Source organism: Saimiri boliviensis, chromosome 5 (genome assembly GCF_048565385.1).
Source record: "Saimiri boliviensis isolate mSaiBol1 chromosome 5, mSaiBol1.pri, whole genome shotgun sequence".
NCBI lineage: Eukaryota > Metazoa > Chordata > Mammalia > Primates > Cebidae > Saimiri > Saimiri boliviensis.
Genome location: NC_133453.1, coordinates 14,145,104 through 14,163,072, shown reverse-complemented (window position 1 = coordinate 14,163,072; position 17,969 = coordinate 14,145,104). Strand labels below are relative to the sequence as shown.

The 17,969-nt window shown below is 39.4% G+C and overlaps 1 protein-coding gene across 3 annotated transcripts in view; it reads left to right on the top strand.

The window, feature by feature from the left end:
- Window positions 1–17,969, top strand: part of COL4A3 (collagen type IV alpha 3 chain) — a 146,736-nt gene that overhangs the window by 69,405 nt on the left and 59,362 nt on the right. For all 3 annotated transcript variants that reach the window (XM_039469578.2, XM_003925461.4, XM_074398943.1), the window contains exons 2-11: window positions 1,998–2,054; window positions 4,133–4,222; window positions 8,355–8,399; window positions 9,020–9,064; window positions 10,041–10,103; window positions 11,646–11,699; window positions 12,516–12,542; window positions 13,403–13,480; window positions 15,899–15,961; window positions 16,090–16,125. In XM_039469578.2, coding sequence (XP_039325512.2) covers window positions 1,998–2,054; window positions 4,133–4,222; window positions 8,355–8,399; window positions 9,020–9,064; window positions 10,041–10,103; window positions 11,646–11,699; window positions 12,516–12,542; window positions 13,403–13,480; window positions 15,899–15,961; window positions 16,090–16,125 — 558 coding nt within the window. The remainder of the gene's footprint in view (window positions 1–1,997; window positions 2,055–4,132; window positions 4,223–8,354; window positions 8,400–9,019; window positions 9,065–10,040; window positions 10,104–11,645; window positions 11,700–12,515; window positions 12,543–13,402; window positions 13,481–15,898; window positions 15,962–16,089; window positions 16,126–17,969) is intronic.

Genomic DNA, 17,969 nt, shown 5'->3' with positions numbered 1-17,969 from the left:
TTCACCGGGTTCCCAGGCTGGTCTTGAACTCCTGAACTCAGGTGGTCTGCCCGCCTCAGCTTCCCAAAATGTTGGGATTACAGGAGTGAGCCACTGTGCCTAGTCTATTTCATTCCTTTTTATGGTTGAGAAGTATTACATGGTATATACGCCACATTGCCTTTATCCACTTGTTAACTGATGGGCATTTGGGCTGGTTCCATACTTTTGAAATCTTGAATTGTGCTTTTATAAATAAGTGTGTGCAAGTACCATTTTCATATGACTTCTTTTCCTCTGGGTAGATACCCAGTAGTTACTTCCTATTCCTATAAATTGCAGTGTATATAAACATGATAAGTGTCAAATGATGAATGTCTCAAAATTTCTATGCATTCCCTTCCTGGAATGAAAGCAAGGGAAGACTAAGGAAAGATATTCAATTAAAGATATTTTTGTTTGTTTGGGTTTTTTGTTGTTGTTGTTTACTTGTTTTGGTTGCATAAATAGAATTCTCCACCTTAGGAATATCTAGCATTTGTTTTTTATTTTCCCTACTAACCAGCCAGTATATCCCCTAGACTTGCCTGGCTTCTGTTATCAATATATTTTCTGGAAAAAGAAAATTAATTTTCAGTTAATATTAACCTGAAAAAATAATAAAGCAAAGGATTAATGTATAACCATATAATATGTAGCATGTATGTCAAAACACTTTTTTTTTTTTTTTTTTGAGACACAGTCTCTCTCTGTCACCCTGGCTAGAGTGTAGTGGCATGATCTCGGCTCACTGCAACCTCCACCTCCCAGGTTCAAACAATTGTCCTGCCTCAGCCTCCTGAGTAGCTGGGATTACAGGAGCCCATCACCACGCCTGACTAATTTTTGTATTTTTTAGTAGAGACGGGGATTCACCAGGTTGGCCAGGTTGGTCTCAAACTCCTGACCTCAAGTGACCTGCCCGCCTCAGCCTCTCAAAGTGCTAGAATTATAGGCATAAGCCACTGTGCCTAGCCAAAACACATTTTAAGTCTATTATTTGAGACTATTTCTTTATTTGTTCTTCTGCTGGCAGAGAAAAGTTTCAAAAATTTGATGTCCATTGGAGCTGGTATGTGCACAGGTGTGAGGGCTGGGGTGTAAGCATATCACAATAACTAGTTAGGTAGGATAAGGCATGCCTAGCTCACAGCTAAGTTTTTTTTGTTTTGGTTTTGTTTTTATAAGAAAAAACATTCTGTTGCTCAAAATATTTGAGAATTAAAAAAAAAGAACATTCTGATATTAGCATTAATGAATTAGTTTGTTCTCCTTAAAGATGCATAATGGGTATTGAATGTCTTCTCAGTCTTAAACATTATTTCAGGCAAAGAAAACCTTAATATCACCTATAGAATATATTACGTATTAATCTACAGAAATACATGTAAGGTTGTTGCAAAATTTATTGTGGTTTTTGCCACTGAAAGTAATGGCAACAAAAAGAAATGTCCAAGTAATGGCACCAACCAAATACATTGTGTTCTACATACAAGGTACATATACATGTATACAGTATACACATATATGCATATACATATATGAACATTATGTAGAACCTAGCAATTTGCCACTATTTGACCACTTTCTGCCTATGACAGTAGCAATTTCTTATGATTCAATTAGATATTATTCTGAAAAAAAGGATAGGTGACTTCATAGTTTCATAAATAAATTATCAGGATGGTACAAAAGTAATTAAAAGTAATGGTAAAAACCATAATTACTTTGGTACCAGCCAATACTTAAAATTCCCAAGTACAATACAAATGATGTATTCTTCTCCGACATTTCTGCCACATGCAACATCTTCTCAATTTTCTGCTCTACTTCTATTGATCTATTGCTACAAGTCACCTGGCTCCTAATGGATAGTGTCCAATAGTCAAAGAACAGAGAAATGTATTTGCTTTTACCCTGTTGATTTGGATGTATGCAGCTGTTTCTAAACAAAACTCTTTCTCTTTCTCTCTTCTTAGGGCTGTATCTGTAAAGACAAGGGCCAGTGCTTCTGTGACGGAGCCAAAGGGCAGAAGGTAAAAACAAAACCTAATACTGCTTCTTTATGCTATAAAACTCTAGTAGCTTACTGTCTTCTTTCATTAGTGGCAGAAAGGTCAGCAGTATGTTGTTCTATTTCCCAAATCCAATGTTAAAGTAATTGTATATAAACATTAACCTTAAAAAAGAAAAAAAAAAGTCGTCTAGGAAGCTTCCAATACCTTGTATATACACTGGCAATTAAATTATAACTCTTGGTCTGTAAAGAATAAGTAGCAAATGAGGGAGAAAAAGAAAGTTTATTAACTTTTTTTATTATTAACTTTATATTAACTATTTACAATGTTGCTAAACACCAGAGAAGAACTGAAAACGATTTGGTTCATTCACTTTGACAAAAAATAAACATTTAAATTCACAGATTTTTGTCCTGCAGCATTGGTTCAACATCGCCCCCTGGTGGAGATATTCCACAGCAGCACGCTGGTTGAACCAAAAATTCCGCAGAGGGAAGTAGCTCCATTGCAGAATTCAAGAAAAAAAGGAATGCCGTGAAATCTCATTAATTCGCTCCATTAACTTGCAATTTGTGATAATTAAGATAGAGGCAGAACTAAAGTTTTCTTCTTTGTTTACGAAGCCCTTTCTTCAGAGACACTAATTAATTGTTTAACAATACTGAAGGATGACTATTTTAAAATGTTTTAAGAACATATTTAAGCTCTTTATCTAAAATAATTTCTATATAATGTGTGTGCTAATTATACTTTTTATTATACTTATTTACAATTATTTCATAATTCACATGCAGTTGGATTTAGTTTTTTTTCTTGAATCTATGAATGTCTTAGAAGTCAGGTTCCCATTGGGAAGCATCTTTTCTGGGATTCACCTTGCACTCAAGAAGCATTTATTGAGTTTATACTATTTGCAAGATGCTTTCTAGGGTGTATGAAAGTAACTAAGTAGTGAGAGGGGTCTAGCACATTCTTTTCTCTTCTTACTGAGTGTGTGTGCACACACACAATGTAAAATAGCTGACTTGTTCTTTTTTGTTTTAATTTGCCAATTGTGTCACTAAATTGACCCAATTGACCAAATCAGCCGGTGGCCTTTACTGTTGAAAAGTACAGTCGGCCCTCCTTATCCGTGGGTTTCGAGTCCTCAGATTCAACCAATGGCATATTGAAAATACTTGGGGGGAAATAATAAAAAATAGCAATACAACAATAAAAAATAATACAAATTTTAAAATGCAGTGTAACAACTATTTACAAAACATTTGCATTGTATTAGGTATTATAAATCACCTAGAGATTTAAAGTATATGGAAGCTTGTGCTAGGTTATATGCAAATACTATGTCATTTGGTATGGTTTTTGGATATGGAGAAGGTCCTGGAACCAATCCCCCACCGACACTGAGTGACAAAGGTAATTCCAAGATCCACAACCATGGAAAGATGTTTGTTGGTAGAACCATGTCAAGCCTTGGGCTTAAAGTACTTTCACTCACTTTTGCTAGGTACTTTCCCCTAATATTATCTGACCCCTTCTAAAACATTATTGAGCTCAAACTTTTTGGTTATGCCACCCTTGCTACTTCGATTGCATCTCCTACACAAATAGCAGATTGAATTACTAACTCCTGTATAATCAGGAAAGGGCTGAGACGCATAACCTGCCTGGTGGCGTTCTTTCAAGCTACATAATTATGTACACTCCCCAAACACCTTTTTGCACCTGACCCTCACTGTCTCTCCATCACACAACAAACACTCCACTAACCTTGATGTTTCTACCGGGGCTTTCCCTTTAATTTTTTATTCCTTCTCCCTTCAGCTCTACTCTACATAGCTCTACCATTTGGGGGAAATTAAAGTTTCTACAAGACCAAAGGCCACCACTTGCAAGTCTATAGACAAATGCTAACAACTGGTACCTTTCTGGTTACCTATATAGTCACTTCTGAGGGCTAATTATGGTTTTTTCAATCCAAAGAAAAAATATGCAGAGTCACATGAAGTCATAAACAAGAGAACATAATGGTTATTGGTGTGTTTATTGTTGGATAGTAGCTCTTCCGTGCATTTCTCATATTTTGGTTTTAACAGGGGGAAAAAGGCTTTCCTGGACCCCCTGGTTCTCCTGGCCAGAAAGGATTCACAGGTCCTGAAGGCTTGCCTGGACCACAGGGACACAAGGTATGTCATCCTGCAAGCCTGGAAAATCCCCAACCCACCCAACCCTCTTCATGCCTACCCCCTAGGCTGCTGCAAACCTGGTGAGAATTCTACATCTTAGCCAACTACTAGGTGCATGGTAAAGCCTGGTCTCCAGAATTAGCTGGCCACATAGAACCGGATCCTGTTCCAAGACTTGCAAATGATCATCATTAGCTCCAAATCTGTGGCTCAGATTCATCTCCCTCCCTGATTTACACAGTTTCTACATCTGCATCTGTTCCTAGCTCTTTTTCTCCTACATTAGAGCATGAGAGCTCTTTTTGCTTCTATTCAAGACCTGTCCAGCCACCTGTGCCTCCATCCTTGGGATTCCTTGTTCCACAAGGTGCCTCCTCTCTCTCCGGACATTCCAGCTTTTCTTTGGTTATTGGCTTTTCTCTTTCAGTTCTTAAACATGCAAACATTTTCCCGTGATAATACAAAACTTCCTCTTCATCTTTTAGGTCTTGTGACCAAGGGACTGCCATCTTCTCACTGACTTTCCTTTGACTGTCAAACTTCTTAAAAGAACATGCTGCCTATAGTTCATCAGCTATTCAGTCCTCAGTGCTAATTTGCCTTCTACCACCTCTCCTCTGAAAACACTCCAGCAAAGATCACCAATGACCTTCAGGAGGCCAGTGTCAATACATACTTTGGTGCCTTAATCTGACCTGAACCCCTCTGCTTAGCTTCAAATTACGTGGCTCTCTCTCCACTCCTTGAAACACTTGTCTGTCTTTGTTTCTGTATTTCTGCTACCTCCCCATCTCTTTTCCTTCTGGTCCCTTAAACATCCAGAGTCTATGACCCTTCACACTCATCACGCATTCTTATCCTAAAGTCTGTGATACAGCAAAGAGCTTTGTTTAAATAAATACCCTAGAGGATTTACTAAATAACTGCATAACCACTGGATTTGCTGAGTACTCTTTCCTGCTGTGGACATTAGCTAGACTTAAGCCTGGCTTCTCACGCACCCACACATTCATTCCCCTGACTACTGGCCTCCAGCAAACTATAAATCAACTAATGAGCTACGAACAATAATTATAATTGATCTATACAGGGTCTTTGAAAAACTTCATAATATATTAGAATATGTATTAGAGGCCGGGCACAGTGGTTCACGCCTGTAATCCCAGTGCTCTGGGAAGCAGAGGCAGGAGGATCACGTGACCCCAGGAGTTTGAGGCCAGCCTAGGCAGCATAAGGAGATCCAGTTTCTAAAAAAAAAATACAAAAATCAGCCGGGTGTGGTGGCACATGCCTGTGGCCTCAGCTACTTAGGAGGCTGAGGTGGAAGGATTGTTTGAGACCTGGAGGTAGAAGCTGCAGTGAGCCATGATCATGCTACTGCACTGCAGCCTGGGCAATAGAGCAAGACCCTGTCAAAAAAAAAAAAAAAAGAATATATATGAGGACAATGTATGGAATATGTAAATAATAAAGCCACAGCCAACCTACTGCATATGTACTCTGTGTTTAGTATTAAGCCATCAATTTCTTTCTGGATCTCATTGACTCCTCACATCAATCCCACAAATCATGATTATGGTGACTTAGAACATGGTTCCCATAATTACCTCCACTACCTGGATGAGAAAACTTAACACAGCACATTAGAGTAATTCTTCCTGGGTCACGCAGCCCACAGGGAGCAAAATAAGAGTTCAAGCCTAGTTTTACATTGCGTGTGGGGTTGCCCTCACGCAAACAATTCTCCAACTCTCTGGATACCACCTGGTTACCTGACAATTCAATGATGACATTAAATACCTGGGGTTAGTGCAGATCCCATATGGTAAGGGCTCAGTCCCACAGAACTGTCCCCACTTCAGGACTAGTCATAAGTAGTCAGTCCTCAGTTACCCATAATTCTGTCCAACTTGGCTACAAATAAATCATGGGTTCCCATGGCCTCCTCCTCTGGTTTGATAATTTGCTAAAGAGACTCATAGAACTCATGGGAACATTTATCAGTTTATGAACAAGAGATGAAGAGATACATCAGAGGAGGTCCAGAGGATCTTAAGTCCAGGAGCTTCTGTCACCATAGAGTTAAGGTGCACTATCTCCTGGAACGTGGCTGTTCACTCACCTAGAAGCTCTCTGAATGCCATGCTTTAGGGATTCTTAAGGAGGTGTCATCATTTGGGCAGGATCAACTATAAACTCAATCTCCAGCTCCTCTTTCCTCACTGAAGTGTGCGGCTGGAGCTGAAAGTTTCAAGCTTCGAATCTTGGCTCAGTCTTCCTGATGACCAGCCCCCATCTGGGAGCCCACCATGAGTTGCTGCTTAAGAACAAAAGACACTGCTATCACCCAGGACATTCCAAGGAATTTAGAAGCTCTGAGTCAAGAACTGAGGTCAAACATCAAATATTGAACAAAAGATGATCTTTATGCTCCTATCACTCAAAATATTAGAAGGGTTTTGGGAGCTCTGTGTCAGGAAGCAAAGGCATTGAACAAATATGTATTTCTTATGTCACATACGTGATGCCAGAATCAAACTCTTGAAACCAGAGAAACTAAATCCACACCCACAGCTTACAGGTAAAAATGCAAGAGCTTGCTGTTTTCCAGTAATTCTGCCATTTCCCTGTCCACCATATTCATGTATGTGTTCTCTGTCCATTTCTCCTTCTTCCCATCCCAATTTTGAAAAAGTCATTCAGAGTCTAGGCAGAAACTGAACACTGACTTCCTCTACTTCTTCCTGGGTCACAGGGTAGGGACTCAGGGTGTAGGGTAGTGACTCAGGGTGTAGGGTAGGGACTCAGGTTTTCCTCCAGTTCTGCTGGTAGAACGAGTGTGCCACTTCAACCCTGGACTTAGATCAGCCTAATGCCATTCCTTTCTTTAAAAAAAAATTGCTTTCTATACCCTACTCTGCTTGATTCTCTTCAGCATTTCTTTAGAGATGCTACAAGTCATTAAAATAGTTGCAAACACATGGTGCTTAGTATGAGAAACATGGGTGCAGGCATTCCGTAAAATTAATCCAGAAAACCTGAGTGCCCTGTTGTCACAGATTCATATTTTCAAGCATATAAAACTTTCAGATATCTATTAATAGCTACAAAAGATAATACAACCAAAGGCAGACAATTAGAGGATATTAAAACCTGACCAAAAAGATGTCTTAGATTTATAAGATTTCTTAGTTTTAAATGTTTTCTACATGAAAAAAAATTACGGGAGGAAAGTAAAACCGGTAAGTAAAACTGTTTGCTTTCTGCATAACATGAGTAGAATCCTGTAGAGAACGGGAATGGCTTTGAACACAGTCACACACCCCAGAATCCCACCTCAGATGGGAGAGACTGACTTTGACCTTGACAGTGCAATCTCAGAGGGTTCTGTAACAACCCTTTTCTCAAACAACAACAATAATAACAAAAGAAAACATACTGACACTCTCTGGAATGATGAAAATGGCTTTTGGACAATGAAACTTTCACACTACGTGGCCTAGCTGAGACAGTCTCCATTTCAGGTTATTGTCCAAGAAATAGGGCCTCAAAACTGAATGCATTGCGTGCCCAAAGCAAGCTTATCTCTGGTTTAGGCAGTCCTTGCTTGGCTATTTATTTCCTTGTGCGTGTCAGGCATATTTTGTTAATACAGTGTTTCTGGTGCACAGAGATACGGCTGCCATTTTCATCCACCACTGTAATTGTGTCATTCATTTTTATCGGACCCAGCAGCTGTGTGGCTAATTGGCATTTTTGCAGCAGCACATCACAGAGTTTAATGTGTACAAGAATCACTAAAGAATCATGTTTAAAAAGGCAGATTCTGGATCAATAGTCTGGGAGATGAGGCAGATCTAAGATTCTACATTTCTGATGAGTTTCCAGGTAATGCTAAGACTGCAGGGCCCAAGCCCCATTTTGAGTAGCAAGGGTTTGAATGAATTTTTGTCTTTTATGATAAACAGTTTAGCTCCAATGAAATAAACAAGCAATAGAATCTTATTAACAATGAAATAATCACAAGAGCAAAACAGCTTGGCATGTGAATAAGACTGGGTTTAATGTATAGATTTCTTAGTACCAAATAATTTTCAGAGTGTTTACTTTTTCTTTTTTCACTTGAATCTAGGGCTCTCTGGGACTTCCAGGACTCACTGGTGCCAAAGGTGTAAGGGTTAGTAGTCCAACCAGTCCATCCTGATCGTTTGATGAATTCATTCCTCTTTTTAAAAGATCAGCTTTGCACCGTAGGAGTTACACAAATGTCATGAAGGAGTACACTGCATATAGCTCCATAGATGAAGGTGAAGAACAGGTAAAACTCATCCATAATGATAGATGTCAAAAGAGTGGTTCCCACATTAGGGGCAAGTGTTAAACCAACCAGGAAAGGGCATGAAGGAACCTCTGGAGCGATAGAGAAGCTCTGTGTCTGAAGGGATGATGGTGTACAAAAGTGCACGCAGGTCAACATTCATTAAGCTGTTCAGTAAAGCTGTTCTCAGAAGACTGGAGCACTTTGTGGTATGCATATTGTACTTTAGGAATCTGTCCCCAAAGCCAAAAATAATCTTAATGATATCTTTTTAACAATTACATAAATGTGAGATTTACAAAACTTTGTTAAATCTTTTGTGCTTGTTTTCCCAATCGTTTTGAGCTATTCCCAGTTATAGTTGCAGAAAAAGATTATTGCAATGGTAAATACATTTGTTTATAGATTAAAGATGTTTAAAGTTTTTGTTATTATTATTCATTCTTTTTGCCACCCCCTCCTTTTTTTTCTGTCTTCAGGGAATAACTGGATTGCCAGGATTTTCTGGTTCTCCTGGACTTCCAGTAAGTAATAGGAAAAATCCGCAGCTAGAAAATTTAAACGTAAGCTCATTTTAATAAAAAAGTTAAAACAGTTGTACAAGGAAATGTGTTCTAAATACATTTGTTACATGAAGCAAATAGCACCTTTGGATGGTATATGATATTAGTGTGTGGATTTATATGACATATGAGTCAAACTGTACTTCCTGAAATACAAGCAGGATAGAATGGGATGGGATGGGATGGCATGGAACAGGATAGGATAGTTAGTAAATTATATAGTAAGTCAGCCCTCCATATCCATGGCTTCCATAACCATGGATTCTACCAGTCAACTGTAGATCAAAAAAAATCTTTTAATAATAATAAAAATTGTATAAACTTAAAAACCATTACAGTATAAGAGCTATTTACATAGCATTCACACTGTATTAGGTATTATAAGTAATCTAGAGATGATTTTAAGTATACAGGAGGCTATGTATAGGTTATGTGCAAATACAATATCATTTTATATAAGAGATTTGAGTATCTGTGGATTTTGGTGTCCATGGGAGTCCTGGAATTAACCCCCACAGGTACTGAAGCAAACTATATATTACAAGCTGATAGGATAGGATAGGATAGGATAATGAAATGATTGTATTTAATAGCATAGAATAATGAAATAGTTTCATCTGTGCATACTTTCCTCTTCTTTTTCCCTTCCTTTCTCCCCAGCTTAATACAGTGTGTTAAGGGACTTTATTTTATGGATAAAAGGCTTTTGCTTTATCTGAAATATCCACATCTCACTTGATAAGCCTTCATTTTAATCATTCTGTTTAGTTTGTTGTTACTGAAATCATATACAAAACCACAATGTATGTAATTACTACTCATCCATATAAACAATCATTTATATTTAAGGAGCTATTTAAAGCAGTCCGTCTTTTCCCTTGGGTTTGGTGCTGTTTCTCGGGATGACCCTCCTCATTGAGATTTGTTCTTCTTCCAGGGCACCCCAGGCACTACTGGACCGTATGGACTTGCTGGTGTACCAGGATGCAATGGTTCTAAGGTATGTACTTTTCACACAGAAGATGATTAATAAACAAATTTACAAGAAAAAAACAACCCCATCAAAAAGTGGGCAAAGGATATGAACAGACACTTTTCAAAAGAAGACATTTATGCAGCCAACGAACATAGGAAAAAAAGCTCATCATCACTGGTCTTTACAGAAATGCAAATCAAAACCACATTGAGATATCATCTCATGCCAGTTAGAATGGCGATCATTAAACAATCCGGAGACAACAGATGCTGGAGAGATGTGGAGAAATAGGAACGTTTTTACACTGTTGGTGGGAGTGCAAATTAATTCAACCATTGTGGAAGACAGTGTGGCGATTCCTCAAGGATCTCAAACTAGAAATACCATTTGACCCAGCAATCCCATTACTGGGTATATACCCAAAGGATTATAAAACATTCAATTATAAAAACACATGCACACATATGTTTATTGTGGCACTGTTTACAACAGCAAAGACTTGGAACCCACCCAAATGCCCATCAATGATAAACTGGATAAAGAAATTGTGGCACATATACACTATGGAATACTATGCAGCCATAAAAAAGGATGAGTTCATGTCCTTTGCAGGGACATGGATGAAGCTAGAAACCATTATCCTCAGCAAACTGACACAGGAACAGAAACCCAAACACCACATGTTCTCACTCATAAGTCGGTGTTGAACAATGAGAATACGTGGACATAGCAAGGGGAACATCACACACTGGGGCCTGTTGGGGGGTTGGGGAGCTAGGTGAGGGATAGCATGGGGTAGAAGGATTGGGGAGGGATAATATTAGGAGAAATACCTAATGTAGATGACAAGGGAATGGATGCAGCAAACCACCATGGCTCGTGTATACCTACGTAACAAACCTGCATGATCTGCACATGTACTCCAGAACTTAAAGTATTGCTGAATGACTGAATCAAGGTGAAGTGGCAAAGAAAGGCAGACAGGCTTTCCTTGAAACTTTCCTTTAGGCCAGAACCAACAGTAAAATTTGGAGCCAGGAAACTTCCCGTTTTCTTTATCCGTATTCCTTACTTTCTAATTGTCTTTTAAGGAAAGTTCTCCCACAGAAAGAAAACTGGGAGCTCAACCGGTTGTTTTCATCTGAGGTTGTGCACATAAATCAGAAACCAAAGCACTGAGTGAAGAATTCCTTTTGGGGAAGGAAAGACTGAGCTTTTCAGTGTTCACTCACCTCCTTTTGTTTTTGAACTGAGCTCTCCTTTTCTCCAGAATGGTGGCCATGAATGAACTAATTACTCAAGTTTGAAGGAAACAGCAATTAAAAAGTTCTTGGCACAATTAGACTTTGCCATTTATGCACAATTTGAGAAACAGTATTCTAATCCTGTTTTTAATTAAGATAATGGTTTTTTGGTCTTCAGCCTCATGACCCAGTAGCCATAAGGAATTTGGATTACTTTGTCTAGATTTACCACTGCAAGGTTGGAAGCGAGAAACAGGAAAAATATCTGAATAGGCTATTCTAGAACAACTAAGAATAATGACAAACTTTGTATGTCTTTTAGGGTGAGCAGGGGTTTCCAGGACTCCCAGGGACACCAGGCTACCCAGGGATCCCGGTAGGTTTGCATTTCTAATTTCCCATCAAAGACATAAAATATAAATAAAAGTGAACTACTCCATATGGCCATATACACAAATCTGTCATTACTTTAGCACAGTCTGGGAAAGCCAATAGTAGACATTCAACTAATAGGGAATGGATGAATACATGCAGTATGAGTGTAAGTTTAGCAGCTGAGACTTTATTTTGCTTTTGAGACATCCAAATGGAGATGCACAACAGGCACTTGGATTCATTCAGAGAAGAGGTCTCAGCTGGCGGTGACTCAAGGAGTCAGAGTGAGGAGAAAGGGGGCTTAGAACTGAAACTTAGCTCCAGCAGTAATGTTGAGATCAAGGAGAATGAGCCTGCAAAGGAGGAGTGGCCCTGGTGGTAGAAAGAAAACCAGCAGGGGTGTATTATGGAGGCCCAGGAAAGATCTATTGTAGTAGAAAGGAGTGACAGACAGCTGCTGGATGCTGCTACAAAGTCCAATCAGAGGAGGACTGACATGTTGGCATTGGTTTTAGCAACATCAATATCATGTCTGACCTTAGCAATAGACAATTCCACGGTAGGATGGAGCAGGGGGCAGATTTGGGACTGAGGAATGAGTGGGAAATGAACAAGATGGGAAGTTTACAGGTGAGACGAGAGAGAGACAGGACAATATGGTGGGAGGTAAAAGATTCAGGGGAGACTTTGATTTGTAAGCCCGTGGGAGGTGTATGGTGGGGAGGGGATGCACAATAGCAGAGAGGGCATAGTAGACCAAGTAGGAGTGTGTGCATTTGATTTTCTTCTAGTTGTTCATAAGCTTCTTTTTTCCTAGGGTGCTGCTGGTTTGAAAGGGCAAAAGGTAAGTCACTGGTGGAATACTGTGGCTGAAAATCTCTAATTGTACATATAAAAAGGACTTCTATTAAATAATGAGACTTAAGTCATTACAAATAAGATTTCATAATCCAGATCTTAATCATTCAGAATCAGTAATAATGAGGACATGATATTTGTTCCTGTTAAACAGCTCCTTTTGGCTCTTGTCATAATGAGTCTTAAATATACATGTTTTGTATCATTCTTTAAGAAAGGAGAGTCTAGCAGAAGAGAACTGACGTCACGCTCAGGGCCTCATATTCTAGAGCTGGAATTGCCACTATGTTGGGTGTCTTGGGAAATGATTTATTACCCCTACATCTTTCTTCTTTCCACTGTAATTCTTTTCTTTTTTTAAGATGGAGTCTTGCTCTGTCACCCAGGCTGGAATGCAGTGGTGCATTCTCAGCTCACTGCAACCTCTGCCTGCTGGGTTCAAGCGATTTTTCTGTCTCAGCCTCCCAAGGAACTGGGATTACAGGTGCATGCCACCATGTCTGGCTAATTTTGTATTTTTAGTAGAGATGGGTTTTTGCCATGTTGGCCAGGCTGGTCTTGAACTCCTAACCTTGGGTGATTGATTGCCCATGTTGGTCTCCCAAAGTGCTGGGATTACAGGCGTGAGCCACTGCACCCAACCCACTGTAAATTTTTGACTGTAGAAAATATAAAAATGCATTGAATTCTTCATAATGGAATAACTATAAAATCCTAAATCATTTCTCTAAGTATATATCTTCAAAAGAACTTTTAACTTTGAAGAAATATGACCTTTAATAAGCATTTAAAGGGGTTTTGAAAATACAACATTGAGGATGTTTGATGAACATCTTTATTTTCAAGGGTGCTCCTGCTAAAGGAGAAGATATAGAACTTGATGCAAAAGGCGACCCCGGGTTGCCAGGAGCTCCAGGACCACAGGTACAGCACTTCAGAGAAGATCCGTATTAGTCTTCAGTTTTTCACTCTTTCTCTCTTTTCACCTCTTTCCTCCATCTCTCTTTTCCCCCAAAGGTCCCTCTCACTCTCTTAAAAAGATTTTAAATATAAACTATTATTTATTCTATTTACATGTCTGGCCTCATTTCATTCTAAAGCTTTCACCCTATTCTGGAAAACTACATGATGCTGATATACAAAGATGATTTTAGTATGTTTTTTGTTCTCTTCTTCACTCTCAGTCACCAAGCCTGCCTGAATCTCACGGGAATAGTTATGTTCCACTTAATTTGTGTTTGTTGAATATAAGGATAGATTTGTATCACACATCGAATACCACTTAAAACTGTAATGTTAAATAACAGCCCTATTTTAAAATTTGCATAATGGTAAATAAGAGGTTTTGATTTAAATGCAACTCTCTCCAGTTGAAGTCTTTGCTTTTCTGATTTATACGTATGTAGCCTGAGTGCGATCCAAAAGGGATAGATACAAAGAGACACAACTGCCTTTGGGGCTGTGTGCGTTTTATTTTGTGATTCAAAAAGACCCTTTCTAGACCTAAACCACAAGTGTGAAGCAAGTGTTAACTGTCAGGTTATAGTTATATATAACTAGAATTAATGTTTTTTATATATATTCCATTTATATATATATATGAAACATATATATATATATATATATATATATATATATATATATATACACAAATGGAATCTGGCTCTATCACCCAGGCTGGAGTCCAGTGGCACAATCTTGGGTCACTACAACCTCCGCCTCCCAGATTCAAGCAATTCTCCTGACCCAGCCTCCTGAGTAGCTGGGATTACAGGCATAAGCCACCATGCCTGGCTAATTTTTGTATTTTTAATAGAGACGGGGTTTTGCCATGTTGGCCAAGCTGGTCTCGAACTCCTGACCTCAGGTGATCCACCTACCTCAGACTCCCAAAGCGCTGGGATTACAGGCATGAGCCACCATCCTCAGCCAATTAACCAGAAATATTTTAACTTAGTTCAGAATTATATGTGGACATTCCTGGTAGAGATGGGCTATTTGCCTAAGTGAGTTTGAGTTGAGGCTGTTGAACTCCTGTATGGTGAGCTATCCCAACTGAGGATGTAAAGTTAGACTAGGAGCTGCAAAAAATGCAGAATGATGCAATTAGGAGCTTCTGAGAAGAGATGCAAGATATGGTGGCTCTTGCTTTTTTTCTTAGAAAACATTTAAGAGTCCAGATGCTGAAGGCAGGGTATCTAGAAAGAAAGAGATAATAGTAATCTGAGATATTGACACGTTCTTTAAATGTGTATTGACTATCATCTATATATTAGTCATTGTGGTGATGCTGAAGATATAATGATGGTATATTTGATTATACAAGAAATATTTTTTACATGCCAATTATATGCTAGGGGCTATTTCTATGCTCTAGAAATATAGCAGGGCACAAATCAGTGAAAATACAGATTTAAGTCCAGTCATGGCGGCTCACAACTGTAATCTCAGCACTTTGGGAGGCAGAGGCAAGAGGATCACTTGAGATCAGGAGTTTGAGAGCAGCCTGGCCAACATGGTGAAACCCTGTCTCTACTAAAGAAACAGAAATTATCCAGGTGTGATGATGTGTGCATGTAGTCTCAGCTACTTGGGAAAGCTGAGACGAGAAGGTCTCTTGAGCCTAGGAGTTCTAGGCCAGCCTGGGGAACATAGTGAGATCCAGTCTCTTTATATATATGTATGTTTGTGTGTGTGTGTGTGTGTGTGTGTGTGTGTGTGTGTGTGTGTGTGTGTCTGCGCACGCACGCCTTCCTAGAGCTTACATTCTAGTGGGGGAAATGAGTAACTCTATGGTATGCTAGTAATAAATGCTAAAAATAAAAATAATGCAGGAAAGCAGAATAGGAAGTGTCTGGGTTGGAAGGTGAATTTCAACTTTGGATAAACAGGAAGGCTTTATGCAAAGGATGACAGTAACATAACGACAAGAAAAGGTAAAGGGAGTGAGTCATACAGATACCTGGGAAAAGGGGATTCTAGGCAGAGGGAGAGAAACTGGCAGGCCCTAATGTATGAGCATATTTGGCCAAAACAAGAGAGAGAAAGGAAAAGAGAGAAGAAAAGGGGTAGGAAGAAAGAGAAAAGCAAAATTTTGAAACTTCTCAAAGAAAGCAACTACTCTGGTCATTTTCCCAGAAACGGTATCATCCAGATGGTCCTGCCAGCCAGTCACACACGGCAACACACTTTTTGATGTTTTTTGTAATTAGCTGCAGTCACTGAAAAGGAAGGTGTTGTGCTCTTCTGAATGTATTAAAATATTTTAATGCATTTAATTAATGGACATGGTTATTAAGTGAGAAGTCAATTTAAACTCACTCTTATTCTCTTAATTTCAAGGGTTTGCCAGGCCCTCCAGGTTTTCCTGGCCCTGTTGGCCCACCTGGTCCTCCGGGATTTTTTGTGAGTATGAAGTCATCCTTGCTACAGACTCTGTCAACTAACAGACTATTTATTATTAAAAAGTTATTAAAATAATTTTCTGGTTGAATGTATTTTCTGCTGTGATTTTCATTTGTGGATTTTTCTAGGGCTTTCCAGGAGCCATGGGACCTAGAGGACCTAAGGTAGACTACAGTTCCTATGACGTAACAGCTAGAACACCCTATTCAGTCTCAAAGCTAACCCTGGTCTGATTCTGCATGGGGGTCACTGTTGGGCACCTCTCTGAAACCCACAAGGATTCCTAGCAGGAAAGAGCAGGGCTAGCTACTCTCATCTCCATTCTCCCTGCACTTCAGTAACTTGATCCCTGATATAGTCTTTAATTCAATTTATAAGAAACTGCTTATCAGGAAAAAGGCAAGGATTCTTAATCCACAGGCTTTCCATTTCTGATCATCTCACACAACACATTATCCTCTGAGTTTTTGTAGTGTGCTGCTTCACAAAGCCAATCTGGTCTTATGCTAGTAAGTAAAAGACTACTATTTGTGTTCTCGTTATACAAGGTCTTGCATGCGTTTTTGTTAAGACCAGGCCATGCGCAGTGGCTTGCACCTGTAATCCCTGCACTTTGGGAGGCCAAGGCAGGTGGAACACTTGAGTTTAGAAGTTTGAGACCAGCCCGGCCAACATGATGAAACCCTGTCTCCACTAAAAATACAAAAATTAGCCAGGCATGGTGGTGCATGCCTGAATCCCAGCTACTCAGGGGGCTGAGCCAGGAGAATCTCTTGAACCCAGGAGTTGGAGTTTGCAGTGAGCCAAGATTATGCCAGTGCACTCCAGCTTGGGCGACAGAGAGACGCTCCATTAAAAAAAAAAAAAAAAAAAAAAAAAAAAAAAAAGGTCCAATTGTTAGTTTAAGTATAAGAATGTTGAGTGAGACTGAGCCCCAATAGGAAATCAGTCCTAAGCACAGTATCTCCTACTATCAGGTAGTAGTATTATTTTATTTTGTTATTATTTTGTTTGTTTATTTTTTTGATACAGTCTCACTCTGTTGCCCAGGCTGGAGTGCAGTGGTGCAATCCTGGCTCACTGCAACCTCCACCTCCTGCCTCAGGCTCCCAACTAGCTGGAATTACGGTGTGCACACCACCATGCCTGGATAATTTTTTTTGTAGTTTTAGTAGAGATGAGGTCTCACCATGTTGTCCAGGCTGGTCTGGAACTCCTGACTTCAGGTTATCACCTGCCTCAGGATCCAAAAGTGCTAAGATTACAGGCATGAGCCACCATGCCCGGCCTTGGGTAGCTTTTTACATAAGGTATTTTCCAAAATGCTTTTGTATTTATTATCTCACTGATACACATGCATGCACGCATGCACGCACACACACACACACACACACACACACACACACACACACACGCTGAGAGATGGATAAGTTCTGGTTAAGTGAATTGTCCAATAGACAGTACAGGGCAGAGCTGATGTTTAAAGTGTTTTGATTCCTCTACAGCTTTTGGTCTAACTGGGGGAAGATCTGCGCACTCAATGTTGATTAAGCAAGCAATATCGGTTGAAATGATGCAACAGCCATCATTAGTGAAGAAACTATTCACATTAGACTCATGTCACTAAATTACTAGTGAAGTCAGGTAGCTGGAATTCTATTATTAGATTCTCCTTAAGTAGTGAATTTCAGAATTCTGAAATGCAGCTACCCATTCTTACTTTCAAAACAAGAAAACAAGGGCATGGGGAAGTGAAGTAGCTGGCCAGTGGGGTCAAAACTAGCTACTGCTGAGCCAGAAAAAGATGTTCTGAGCTGGGCTCCTTTCCCTCCCCCACACTCCTGCGTGTCAGCATTTGCCATGTTAAGTAAGTCCCTTAAGCTTTCTGCATCTCAAGAGCTCCTCCTTTAAAAGAAACATATCAATGCTCTTCTCTAAGAATTAGCTAAAATAATTTCTCATTCTAAAATTAAAGTTACAATATAAATGCTCAGTTACAAATATTGGA